The 13,691-nt window shown below is 52.7% G+C and overlaps 1 protein-coding gene across 2 annotated transcripts in view; it reads right to left on the bottom strand.

Moving 5' to 3' along the window:
- MB21D2 (Mab-21 domain containing 2) overlaps window positions 1-9,405 on the bottom strand; it is a 61,984-nt gene extending 52,579 nt beyond the window's left edge. The window contains exon 1 of one of the 2 annotated variants that reach the window (XM_035133041.3): window positions 8,825-9,405. In XM_035133041.3, coding sequence (XP_034988932.2) covers window positions 8,825-9,086 — 262 coding nt within the window. In that variant the 5' untranslated portion in view covers window positions 9,087-9,405. The remainder of the gene's footprint in view (window positions 1-8,824) is intronic. The other variant, XM_088669354.1, reaches the window with a different exon arrangement.
- Window positions 9,406-13,691: the final 4,286 nt, after the last annotated feature.

Below are 13,691 nucleotides of genomic sequence, written 5' to 3'. Positions count from 1 at the left end.
TAACCAAAGACCCATGAGCTACCCATGTGCAGCACCTTCAGGCCCAAGTTTAAGAAACAGTTGACTCTGTGCAGGCAATTCTTCGCCTCCAGCCAGGGGGAGATACCGTTAAATCCCCGTCAATCAGCCAGAAGCTGCCACGTGGATAGACAAGGCCAGTGAACAAGGAACATTTGCTAACTGCCAAGGACAGCTTCCTACTGTCTCAGCACACTCCCAACAGCAGCTCTTCCCACAAAAGCCCTGGGGAAACCAACAGGGACTGTACTCCAGGCTCCTTTGGACAAGAGAAAAATTACTATATTTCCCCTCCCAATCCACGTGGGCAAGTACAGACAAAAAACACTTTAAAAAAGCCAGGATTAATTGTTTAAGTGCAGAGCAGGGAAAATATTAAGTTGCTGAGAACCAAAATGTGACTTTCTGGAACCCAGGCAAGGTGGCCCAGGGGATTTCTCCAGGGCCAGCACCTACCCAGTGGACTGGGGTCCAAAGGAAGGAGGAGGGAGGGAGAGAATTCCACTGCAGGCATAGCATGAATCCATGCAAGGGTCCCATAAACCTCCTCTGGTCTCTCTTGGACGCCCTCAGAAGACGGTAGACTCTCCCCTGCACTGGATGCTTCAAAGCAGAGGTTGGATGGCCACCTGTCAGAGATTCTTTCGCTGTGATTCCTGCCTTGCAGGGGGTTGAGCTAGATGACCCTCGGGGTCCCTCCCAACTCTGCAACTCTATTATTTTCTCAAAGGGCCACTTCACACATTCAAGTGCATTGCAAACACAAGATTGTTTACAGCTGAAATGCCCACCTCCTTTTGAGAAGCACCGGAAAAAGCTCACAAGTGCCGCTTGCCGTGTGATGAGCACAGAGTGGGGACTCAATGCACAAGGCGTAGATCCACAGATCTGTACTGCAGCATTGTAAGGGACCCCAGGGGTCATCCAGTCCAACCCCCAGCCATGCAGGAATCACGACGAAAGACGTGGCAATTGCTCACTTTCTAGTCTACTTGCTGAAGTGCTGCATAATCCACAGGCAAACCTGTGGCAACAGGCGGCGGCATTGCCCCCAGCAAAACTTTGATTTATTGTCTGGCTGGCACATAGCTCCCTCCTGCCACCTTTGGCTGCTGGAAAGAGCCCAAGACCCAGCAGTGCACCAGGCTGGGCTGCGCAGCTCCATTCACCGGGGGCAGGGGCAACTGTCCAAAGAAGTACCACGCCATCCGTCTCTGGGTGCCGGACACCCCGGGACACACCCCCATGGCTTGGGTCCCTGTCACATTGCGCCGTGGATGGAGATTAGAGTGATGCGCCATGACACCCAGAAGCGGCACGTCACAGAGGATTAAAATCATCACTTAACCAGCAGACAGGCCAGACAAGCGACAGAGTCCGCTGTAACAATCGAGGTACGAGACCAAAGGCTTCTTGACACACGGCGAGATTCAGAAGCGTTTGGCTTGCTGCTGGCAATGTGGGAACTCCATTGCACACACAAGCGACCAGTTTCCACAACCCCTTGTTGTTGTTTAGTCGTTTAGTCGTGTCCGACTCTTCGTGACCCCATGGACCAGAGCACGCCAGGCACTCCTGTCTTCCACTGCCTCCCGCAGTTTGGTCAGACTCATGTTCGTAGCTTCGAGAACACTGTCCAACCATCTCGTCCTCTGTCGTCCCCTTCTCCTAGTGCCCTCCATCTTTCCCAACACCAGGGTCTTTTCCAGGGAGTCTTCTCTTCTCATGAGGTGGCCAAAGTCTTGGAGCCTCAGCTTCAGGATCTGTCCTTCCAGTGAGCACTCAGGGTTGATTTCCTTCAGAATGGATAGGTTTGATCTTCTTGCAGTCCATGGGACTCTCAAGAGTCTCCTCCAGCACCATAATCCCTTACTCGGAGGCAAAGCACATCAGAATCCCAGCATCTCTCTTGTGCGCTAGAGACCCTTTCAACTCATTTCAGGCTCGTGGGAAAGTTTTCGGATTTTGCAGAGTAACCTAAACACACACTGCAAATCACAGGAGGAACCCGTAGCTGAATTGCCCCCTTCCTCCCTGTGCACCAGTGTGGCATCGGGACGAGGGCCTGTGAGAGACCAGGGTAGATCTAAAGCGCGGTGAGCTCCTGGCTCTCCAGGAACACTGGCCTGATCCAGCAGGCGCCTCTTATGTGCTTACAAACATTTAAATAAATAAAACTAAAAATTGATGAGCAGCTGCAGAAGTGACAGCAATAGGGATGGGGGAGAGTAAATGCTTCATTGATTTTAATTACAGTAGTGCCATGGTTTACATCGAACTTAATCCATTCTGGAAGTCTGTTCTTAAACCAGAGTGCTCTTAAACCAAGGCGTGCTTTCCCACAGCAGTGGGGCACTCAATTTACACTCAACTGGAAGCGAAACATGTTCTGCTTCCAAGGCAAAGTTCACAAACCAAAACGCCTACTTCCGGGTTTGCAGCATTCTTAATCCAAGTTGTTCATAAACTAAGCTGTTCTTCAACCAAGGTACCACTGTATTTCATAAAAGTTATACCCCGCTTGCCTGGAAAGGAGAGAGCGAGAGAGCCCTGGCCCTTGATATGGTTTGCTCACTTTCAGCCAGCTATCGAGCAATAACCCTCACTACAAGTAGCATAAACACTCTTATCTGCAGCCAGATGTGCCACAGGTCAAAAAACTGTTGCAGCACAAAGCTCATGGCAACCCCCTAGGCACCTCTGTGGAGCTGAGTTTCTGATCCCCAATACAGAACAAAGAACAATATCGCTACTGGACCACGTGACACGTACTCCTTTTAAAGAGGGCTCTGGATCAGATACAAAGTGTGTGCACTTGATCCAGGAAGGACGGTGTGAAAATCCTGGCTTTCGAACTATGGGAAGCGGCCAGATAGTTTCTCTCCCCATGGGCCCTGTTTGACAATCCATATGCTCTCTAAGAAAAACCAGAAGAGCGCTGCTGGATCAGGCCAATAGCCCACCGACCCAGCATCCTGCTCCCACAGGTGCTTATTATGGGAAACCCGCAAGTGGGACCCAAACTTTGGCCCCCTGCGTCTTCCAGCGAGTGGCATTCAGGAGAAGCCTTGTTGCCTCCAGCAGAGGAGAGCCAACACGGCTCGTGGCCATTGGCAGCCCTCTCCTCCACAAATAACGGCCTTGTCTTCCACAGCATAACAAGAACCACCTGCTGGATCTGACCCACAGCCCGCCTCACAGGGGCCACCCAGATGCCCATTATGGGAAACAAGCAAGCAGAATTCAAGCGCAAGAGCAGCTCTCCCTTCCTGCGGTTTCTAGCAACTGGTAAAAAGGTAAAGGGACCCCCCTGACCGTTAGGTCCAGTCGCGGACGGCTCTGGGGTTGAAGTGCTCATCTCGCTCTATAGGCCGAGGGAGCCGGCGTTTGTCCGCAGACAGCTTCCGGGTCATGTGGCCAGCATGACTAAGCCGCTTCTGGCGAACCAGAGCAGAGCACAGAAATGCCATTTACCTTCCCGCTGGAGCGGTACCTATTTATTTACTTGCATTTTGACGTGCTTCTGAACTGCTAGCTTGGCAGGATCTGGGACCGAGCAACGGGAGCTCACCCCGTCGCGGGGATTCGAACTGCCGACCTTCTGATCGGCAAGCCCTAGTCTCTGTGGTTTAACCCACAGCGCCACCCGCATCCCTTTCTCTAGCAACTGGTACTTGGGAACATTTCTGCCTCCAATTGTGAAGGCAGAGCAGAGACACCATGGGGGGGGGGGGAGAGAGAGATTATCTGTGATAAGATAACACAATAACTAGGTCACTTCCATAAGCTCTTTTCTCCAAGCTCAACCAGCCGCCGCCACCTCTGCAGCCCCTCTTGAAGAGCCGAGAGCCCCTGCAAAGCACACACACACACACACACACACAAACCCAACACCCCACTGTACCACCAACCACAAAGTGAGACACCTGTGGGGTCGCAGATGAAAGGAGAGGCCAGCAAGTGAGGATTCCCTAGAGATATAAGGGACGTTCCTAGGAACCCCTTGAGACTCTCTCCGAAATCTCCTTTGGGCAGGGGTGGGAGAGAGGCAGCCGGGGTGCCAGGACGTTGCTTTGGTTATTCATCTTACGAGGCTGCTTATAATCACTCTTATCCTTCATTGTAGAACTTTCCCTTTAACCGCCTGCCTTTTCCCAGCTCCAGCATTTAGAGAGAGAGAAGGAGGAAGCCGATTATGAGGAAGATGCACAGCTGGATTCCAAAAGGGAAGGAAGTGCTTCAAGTTCATTAACCCTGTGCATACTGTACGGAATGGCTCTTTCTTTCAAGTGTGAGCTCAGGCAGAATCCTACCGGTATCAGGCTTTTTCGCAAGGCGGGGTGGGAGTGCGGGTGGGGAGGAGAGAGGGAGAGAGAGAGAGAGAGAGAGAGAGAGAGAGAGAGAGAGAGAGAGAGAGAGAGAGAGAGAGAGAGAGAGAGAGAGAACCACCATTAACGGTATCCTAGTTACCATTTGTAGATTTATAATTATGTGCCATTGGCAAGCACATGCCTAGACCTTTTTCTAAAGGCATGATTTTAGGAATATTCGATTTCAAGTGGGAAAGGCAGCCAACGGAGAGCTCGGCCAGGCATCCTAAGAACATCAGAAGAGTCTGCCTGCAGGATCAGGCCAGGACCCCTGGTCTTACAGCCGGGAACCAGCAAGCAGGATCTGAGCGCAACAACACTCTCCCCGTGGCAGTTTCCAGCAACCAGCATTCAGAAGCATGGCTGTTGTCTTACTCCATTCTGTTTCCCTCATGCTTCTCTCCCCCTCCCAAACAGAAGCTCAGCGTTCGGCAGCCATTGTGCATGCTCAGTCTAGGTGGGTCCTTTGTGGGGGGGGGGATGTGTCGCTCCCTTGGGGTTTTATTTTCAAAGGGCTTCCTATTTGTACTCCTGCAATCCTAGGGGTTCCTCTGAGTGAGCCAATCCAGTTGCCCCCAATAAGGTTCTAATCCTGCAGGCACTCGCCAGCTAAGTTCTCTATCAAGCGGGAGCAAGTCTTACTTTAAAGAAGAGAATTGCTACCGTAACATAGGCTTCTCCAGCAACCCTTGGCGGTTTCCTCCTGGAGCAAGTCTAGCCAGGACAAGAAGAGTCACGTAAAGATTACGGGGCACACGCCCAGCCTTTGCAAACACTTCCTCAACCCTCCGGCGAAGGTGCGGCAGAAACATCCAGCCGGTCTACTGTTGCTAGAGAATTTGTGCACCTGCAGGGCACATTCTTAGCTACTGAATGACAGGCAAGTTTACCTGAGCAGGGTTGGAAGTCCTACTTGCTACAACTGCCACAGGAAATGACCTTTAGCCAAGCTGTGCAGAGAAAATTGCATCTAAAAACCGCTTCCAGTCCTTTCATTTCTATCTGTCCACCTCCTCAAAGACCCAATGGGAACATTTTAACTTGTCGGCTCAAATCCATTAGCAAGGAAGACAGACGGGCGTCCCTTGGCGAGAAGCTGCGCCATCTCGGTGCCGCTACTGAGAAGGCCCTGCCTTGCATAGCTTCCTACCACCCTTCAGATTCCAAGTCAGGTAGCAGCTCAGCATGGAAGTCAAGCAGCCCTTCAGATATTTCGGGCTTTAAGTCTCCATAACAGCCCTTTGAACCGGCCCCAAAACTGGAGCCAAGTTGATCCGATATCAGAGCAGCAATGCTTCACGTGCTGAGCACATCACTTGCGGTTGCATTCTGGACCAGTTGCTTGTCCCAAAAGCATCTCCAAAGGTAGTCCTGTTGCAGGAGGCAGGTTATGGAGATATTGCCAGGGCACGAGTAGCAAAGGGCCAATCCTGCACCAGGAAAGCTGGTGCAGTGAGAGAAGGCGCCTCAGGCCACCACAACCATCTGGGCATCTAGGGAGCAGCAACACACCCAGAGGCACCCCCAAACCTGAGCCTTAAAGGGGCGTGAGACCCTGCCCTAAACTAGTTCTTCAACCAGTTCTCGGGTCTCTTGCTTCTCACATGCTGGCAAACAAGCAATGAAGCCTGATGAGCTTAGAACCAGATTCTCTCTCCTCGGCACATCACATGGACACCCCTGGAGAGGGGCTCCCAGTTTTACCAGCTTACTGTTGAACTCGTGAAGCCGACAAAGTCCTCACCTGTGAACCACTTCGCTAAGGTAGTCACTCCTCACAGAAAGTCATGGTTAAACACTGCAACCTTCCCCACAGAAGCCATTTCTGACTGGTACCTCCTGCCCCCCAGTTCCCCCAGACACAGGCCAAAGTGTCCTAAGGAGTCACCACTTAGTTGTTTTTTGAAATACTAAGCAGTATATATGGAAGTGTTTCTGATTAAATCGTGAAAATGTGGGCCACTCCCTCTGCATGCTCACGGGCTTCTCATGTTATCAAGCAGTGCTGAAAGGAGCAGCACTTGGGGGCCTGCCCCACAACACTGGATTTAGTGTGGCTACCCTGTCCTTCACTGAATCTACTAAGCATCAGGGGAAGGCAGCTGGGGCTCCAAAAACAACCCCAAGGTTTTGTCTGGCTTCTAAGGCTTGGGGAGGAATTCAAGCACTCCCACCCCAGAGCGACAGAAACCCTTTGATGCAGCCTTGCAGACAGGCTACTAGCTCACTGCCCAGCCAGCCGGTTTCAGCCAAGCTGGAACGAAAGGGGTCATCATCAGGAGCTGAGATGTGGCTTGGTTTGCAGGCTGAGCGCCAGGGAGTGTTATGCTCTGGCCAGTGCCAAGTCGGAGTGAGGGCGGCAGGAAGTACCCTCTGCGACCAGGTACACCTGCTTCCTGATCAAAGGCCCTGTGCTACACGTAGGGCAGTTCCTCCCCAAGCACTGGCAGCATGAGCCAAGCCAGGGCAGGAACGAGATGAGTGACAGAAGAAGGGAAACGGTCCAGGTCCTCCACACCAGAAATTAACAGGGAACTAACTGTTGGGCACCTGCAACTCAGAGCTGCCTACCAAGGCCAGAAAGACAGGAAGCAGCAAACAAGTTTCCTATGAGCACCTTAGCAACAGGATCATCACGAGAGATCACTAATCCTATCAAGTCTTCACAAAGGCCCCACAGCAGGCCACACTAGGCATCCCTGGGACTGCAAAGCTCGTGGCTGTTCTGGGGCTTTGCGGCTCAAAAGGCTGGGTCCAGGTGCTACACGGTTCAGCATAACATGCCTGAGCCTCAGACTCTCCCCCTGTCCATTTTAGCCTGTGCCCACCGACCCCCACCCACGACAATCCTCCGGCACAGCCACAAGGTGACTAGAAGCTTAGCTCCACTCTCAGGAACATTTCTGGAGGGAAAGGGTGGGGAGCCTGATTTACTGGCTGGAAATAAAGAATGGCCCAAGCCTTGGTCATTTTGTTTGAAAGGTAAGACCACCCCCTCAAAAAAAAAAAAGAACACTTTGTGTGTTTCCAAAAGTTGCTGAACTCAGTATATCCTTCCACGTTTGCAGAGAGACAAGGGGGGGGGGTGGAGGAACTCAGCCTCATTGTGACCTTTGTTTGTTTGAATAACCTGAAGTTTGTGTAGTTTGGACCCTATGCTAGAGGGCAGTTAATGAAGAGCAGGGACAGAAAGGAAAGCTTCCAGCTGCAGAACCTGCAGCTCCCTCAGGGAACCACAGCTGAGAGCAGCCAGCCTTCAGGCCTATGGAATGCTGCAACAGCCCCCCTAGGCCAGAGGAGCAGGGCTTAGTCGCCTGGCTTTGCCAAGCACTCTTAAAAAGCAAAACCAAACAAGTGGTCTTATGCTCCAGCCAGGATTAAATCTTGCAGTTTCATGCAGTGCTAAGAGGGAGAGGAGAGACCTTGGGGGATCCCAAGGGGACTCTCCTGGAATCATTGCTCGGCCTGCAACACGCTCCAGCAGTAATTTATGTCCATTCCAATACATTTCAGACTTCGTAATTAGGAAAGGAGGTGGGGCTCTCCCCCCTCCCCCTTCCTCCCTTCCCCACACAATCCTGCCAGCTGATCTGGGTGGAAAGCACCCATGGCCTGAAGGCTCCCCGGTTGCGGGGGGGGGGGAGCGCTGTTCTTGCGCACCTGCGGGAGTGCGGCGCCCACCCCTCTCCCTCTCTGCCCTTTGTCTCAGCTGACGGGGCGGGGGGGGGAGCCACAGCCCTGGCCTCGCTGCCGAGGTGAACGGGGCGGGTTCTCAGAAATAATAAGCAGAGGGAAAGTGCGGCTGCCGTGGGTGGGAGGGAGGCGGGTTTCCCCGCTTGCTCCTTGGAAAGAGGGACCAGCTCCGGCTCCCGGCTAGCCTTCAAGGGCTGCCCTTCCTCCACAGCTGGACAAGAAGCCGGAAGGCGCGGGAGGCTTTTGCCCAGCGGTGTGTCCCCCCATGGGGGACGCATTTCTGCCAAGCTACCCACGGCTTTGGGAGGCGGAGGGAGGGGGAGCTAGGGGGGCATCCTGGCTTCTGGGAGCATGCTCTATTGGGAATGGGAGGTGCGCAATTCCGATTCAGGGGCTGCAGGCAAGAGCCCACGGGGCCGCCCGTGCGACAGGTGCCAGGCTCCCTAGCCTCATAGGGGGAGGGGGACAGGATCACGCCCAGAACTCCCCCCCCCCAAGTCAGGGTGCTTGCCCTCTTCCTCTCCCCACCCTATTTCCATTAACCCGAAACTGGGCTCCAGCCCCGAAGAGGACCATCCCCACCTCCCCGACGGGGGGCCGGCAGAAGGGCAGCCCGGCGCCCCCGAAGCCGCGCCCGTCTTGCCGGCGGGAGCCTCCAGGAAGCGCCGCGCAGCAACTGGTCCGGGCAGCCGGAGCCGGGCGCGGGAGGAGCCTCGCCTCGCCTCCGGGCTCTCCGTCCTTACCCAGCATGGAGAAAATGAAGTCCTTGGCGGTGTGGATCTCGAGCGCGCGCTGGTCGTCGTACTCGCGCTGGTCATGGCGCGTGAACTCCTGGATGAGCCGGTTGAGCTCCTCGACGCGGGCGCCCGAGCGGAAGTCCAGCTCCGGGAAGGCGGCGGCCGCGGAGGAGGACACCGACGAGCCGCCGGACGACGACGAGGGAGCCCGGCCCGGGCCAGGCGCGGCGCCCGAGCCGGCCTTGGCGGCCAGCGGAGGAGCGGCCATCTTCGCGCCGGCCAGGAGGAGCAGCAGACGCAGCGCACCGAGAAGCCGCGCCCGCCGCCCGGCCAGCCAGACCGCGAGCGGGACACCAGGCAGGCGCCGCGCAACCAGGAGACGCCGCTGCTGCCGCCAGCGCCCAGGCAGCAGCCAGGCAGGCAGGCAGGCCGGGCCTGGCGCTCGCCGGCTGCCCGCCCCGCGGCGGCTGCTCCTCCTCCTCTCCTTCTCCTCCTCCTCCGCCCCGGATCCCGGCGCCCGGGAGCGCGCGAGTGAGCGCGGCTGCAGGCGCCGCCGGGACGCCCGACTGGGAATCCCAGCAACGGCGCTCCTAGTGGCCGCGCTGCCAAGCCTGCTCCGCGCGCTCCCGGGCCTCGCCGCCGCCGCCGCCGCCGCCGCCCACACCGCGCGCGGCAGCTCCAGGAGGAGCCGCCCTTCGCGCCCGGGTAGACTCGGCACAGGCGGCAGGCTGTTGTGCCACGCGAGCGCTTCGTCGCCGCGCGCCCGAGCGCACCCGGGAATCTTCGCCGGGAAGGGAGGTTGTCAGGAGCTTTCGGGGCGGCACAGGATCCGTCCCGCCGTAGAAGCCTCGAGGCCGGGGCGCACCGAGGGGCTAGCCAGGTTGGACCCCGCCAAGGGCGCAGCCCGAGCAGGGGCGCAAAACTCGCGCTTCCCGGCTCTGGCAAGGGCGCAAGGGAGTCCAGGCACGCCTCTGCCTTGAGGAAGAGGCTTCTTCTCAGCTGGCTCGGGGCCTCTGTTGACCCCGGAGGCAGCTGCCATGATTTCGCGCCGACTTTGATTTGCTTCTCTTTGAGGCTGGGTGCACGTTAAGGCCAACGGGACACACTCTGGCCTGTAGCTCTGAAATGAACATGATTTATTCCAAGGCAACGTTTGGCCGCCCACCAAGTCTGCCACTGGCCAATGCAAAAATGCTCCTTTGGTGCTGGATTTTACTCATCTTTTCCCATTAAGTACCATACGCATCTGCTTCATCAACGAAATTAATTGATATGTTTTATTTTATTGGCGGAGAAATCTGAAAAGCTACACAGAACTCTTTGGCCTGGTCAAGCATGGATAGCAGTGTTCTGTGTAGCTTGGAAGCTGACACCCTCCTCATCTTCCAAAGCAACTACAGTACTCCATTCCAAACTTAAAAATGGAAAGTGTAATGCGGGTGGTCAACAAAAGAGGTTTAAAGACTGTCTCAAGGCAAATCTTTTTAAAAAATGTAGTATAAACACTGACAACTGGGAAACACTTGCCTGGGAGTGCTCCAATTGGAGAACAGCCTTTACCAAAGGTGTCATGGGCTTTGAAGACACTCGAACTCAGGACGCAAGGGAGAAATGTGCCAAGAGGAAGTTACGCTTGGCAAATCCACACCATAATATAATAATAATAATAATAATAATAATAATAATAATAATAATAATAATAATTTATTATTTATACCCCGCCCATCTGGCCGGGTTCCCCCAGCCACTCTGTGCTCGGATCCTGCTAGGCTAGGGGGTTTCTCACTGGGGCATCTGGCTGGCCATGGTGGAGAACAGGATGTTGGACTAGATGGGCCATAGGCCTGATCCAGCAGAGTTCTTCTTACCGGTAGGTTCTTTTGAGGAGGAGAACTGATATCAAATGGTGCATTGGAGTTTTCCTCTTTGGCGATCCCTCGTAGCCGAGGAAGATTGTCTTCCATAAACACGGTTTTAACAATGAGTCCGTAAGTGACTGTAGAGGCCAATTCTGGATCTGCATATCCTTCCACAGTGGGGACAAAGCTTTCAACACTAAATCACAATGCCCTGTGGACTGTCCTCCTGAAAATTAGCTGCCCAGATAAATTTGTGAACATCCTTCGGCTCCTCCGTGATAATATGGCACCAACAATCACTGATAACAATGACTTTCAAAGTGAACCATTCACAGTGGGATCAGGTTTAAAAAATTTTGTGTTATTGCCCCGACTCTATTCATTATTTTCATTGCCATGATCCTACACTTTGTCGACTGGAAACTCCCCATCGGAGTAGAAATCATATATCGAACAGATGGAAAGCTCTTTAATCTGAGCAGGCTGAAAATACAAAGTAAGGTTACCGTAACTTCCGTCATAGAGCTTCAGTATGCTGGTGACAACGTAGTCTGCGCACGCTCAGAGGATGACCTCCAAACCATCCTAAAGATCTTTGCAGAAGCTTACGAAAAGCTTGGCCTATCACTCAACATCCAAAAAACCAAAGTGCTGCACCAACAAGTACAAATTAACCCCTCTGCATTGCTCAGAGGTAATCCCATGGGGCTCAGTGGGCCTTCCTCCCAGTAACTTTGGGAGCTGCTTGACAGTGGAATGGACTCGTTTCCTTGGAGGCCATCTGCTAGGGATTCTTTAGCCAGGATTCCTGCATTGCAGGGGTCAGACCAGATGAGCCCTGGTGGGGGGGGGGTCCCTTCCAACCCTACAAGTCTGTACTGTAATTCTAAGTGTGTATATATATACGATTTCAGCCTTTATGAGAGCTCACTTTGAAGGGCAAGGTGGCAGCCAGAATTTGTCAGAATTCATAGGTGGGTAGAACACGCGTCGTCCAAACAAGCGGAGTGGCATAAGACTCAAGTTTGGAAGACGTTTGAACAAGTACCAACGAAAGAACAATGGCAAGAAAAACTGATAAATCATGCAGAATTAGCCAAGTTAACAGATAAACTACATGAAAAGGACAATAGAGACTTTTAAAAAGAATGGGAACCTTTTAGAACTTAGCTGCAGAAACAACAAAAAGAAATGGACTCATTGGCAGGTTTCGAATAAACATTCACAACTTTATTCAAATAAAATTTGAAGGAAGACAATGTAGTAACATTTAAAGTACATTGATTTTTGTCTTCTGCATATTAATATAACAAACCAGAAAGGAAAGATGAGGGAAGTCACCGGGGAGGGGGGGATTAGAAAATGTAAAATTGGATAATCATTTGCAATTTGTTATAATAAAAGAATTATGGTGCTGGAGGAGACTCTTGAGAGTCCCATGGACTGCAAGAAGATCAAACCTATCCATTCTTAAGGAAATCAGCCCTGAGTGCTCCCTGGAAGGACAGATCGTGAAGCTGAGGCTCCAATACTTTGGCCACCTCATGAGAAGAGAAGAATCCTTGGAAAAGACCCTGATGTTGGGAAAGATGGAGGGCACTAGGAGAAGGGGACGTCAGAGGACAAGATGGTTGGACAGTGTTCTCGAAGCTACGAACATGAGTTTGACCAAACTGCGGGAGGCAGTGCAAGACAGGAGTGCCTGGCGTGCTATGGTCCATGGGGTCACGAAGAGTCGGACACGACTAAACGACTAAACAACAACATAATAAAAGAAAATTAATAAAATATTTTTTTTAAAAAAAAAAGACTGTAGTGGATTTAACACTGGACTCAAAGGCAAAAAATGCAGGATTTGTGTGGACAAGATGGGGCACCTTGCAAGACCTTTCCACCTGCTGCAAGTGATTCAGGTCTCTTCCTCACATCTGCCAGCCCTATACTGTATTTTTTAGTCTTACATGGCTAGCGTGGGTGTCCACTGCTGCCCCCTCTTGGTTACGACTGTGAATGCCAAGCAGGTTGCTTTGTTAACATGTCCCTTCCCAATTTAATAATAATAATAATAATTAATAATTAATTAATTAATTATCCCATGGACTGCAAGAAGATGCATTCTGAAGGAAATCAGCCCTGAGTGAAATCAGCCATGCTCATGTCCCACTTGCTGGTTCCCCCCCCCCCCCAGGCATCTGAGAAGAGGATGCTGGACTAGGTGAGCCATTGGCCTGATCCAGCAGACTTGCATTATTGCAAGGAAATTCTGAAGGAAATCAGCCCTGAGTGCTCACTGGAAGGACAGATCGTGAAGCTGAGGCTCCAATACTTTGGCCACCTCATGAGAAGTGAAGAATCCTTGGAAAAGACCCTCATGTTGGGAAAGATGGAGGGCACAAGGAGAAGAGGACAACAGAGGACGAGATGGTTGGACAGTGTTCTCGAAGCTACGAACATGAGTTTGACCAAACTGCGGGAGGCAGTGGAAGACAGGAGTGCCTGGAGTGCTCTGGTCCATGGGGTCACAAAGAGGCGGACACGACTAAACAACAACAACAACAACAACAATTTATTGATACCCCGCCCATCTGGCTGGGTTTTCCCAGCCACTCTGGGCGGCTTCCAACCGAATACTAAAAACAGTGCAGCATCAAACATTAAAAACTTCCCTAAACAGGGCCGCCTTCAGCTGTCTTCTGAAAGTAGAATACAGTAGTTACTGATTGCCTTGACATCTGCTGGTAAGATTACCTTGAGGGCCACCCTACCCAGACTTCATAGAATAGTCGTTTGGTGTCAGGCCGTAGCTCATTGGTAGAGCATTTGCTTTGCATGTAGAAGGTCCCCGGTTCCATCTCCAATGGCATACGCAGGTAGGGAGACACTCTGCTTCTGAAAGCCCGGAGAGCCATGGCTGCCAGTCAGTGCAGGCGATACCGAGCAATCAGGTACTTCGTTTTGCAGTGCATGGTTAATCTACGGAACTCCCTCCCACAGGAGGCAGGGTTGGCCAACAA

Source organism: Zootoca vivipara, chromosome 5 (genome assembly GCF_965207765.1).
Source record: "Zootoca vivipara chromosome 5, rZooViv2.hap1.1, whole genome shotgun sequence".
In the NCBI taxonomy this organism is placed as follows: domain Eukaryota; kingdom Metazoa; phylum Chordata; class Lepidosauria; order Squamata; family Lacertidae; genus Zootoca; species Zootoca vivipara.
This window is presented reverse-complemented; position numbering and strand designations above follow the sequence as displayed.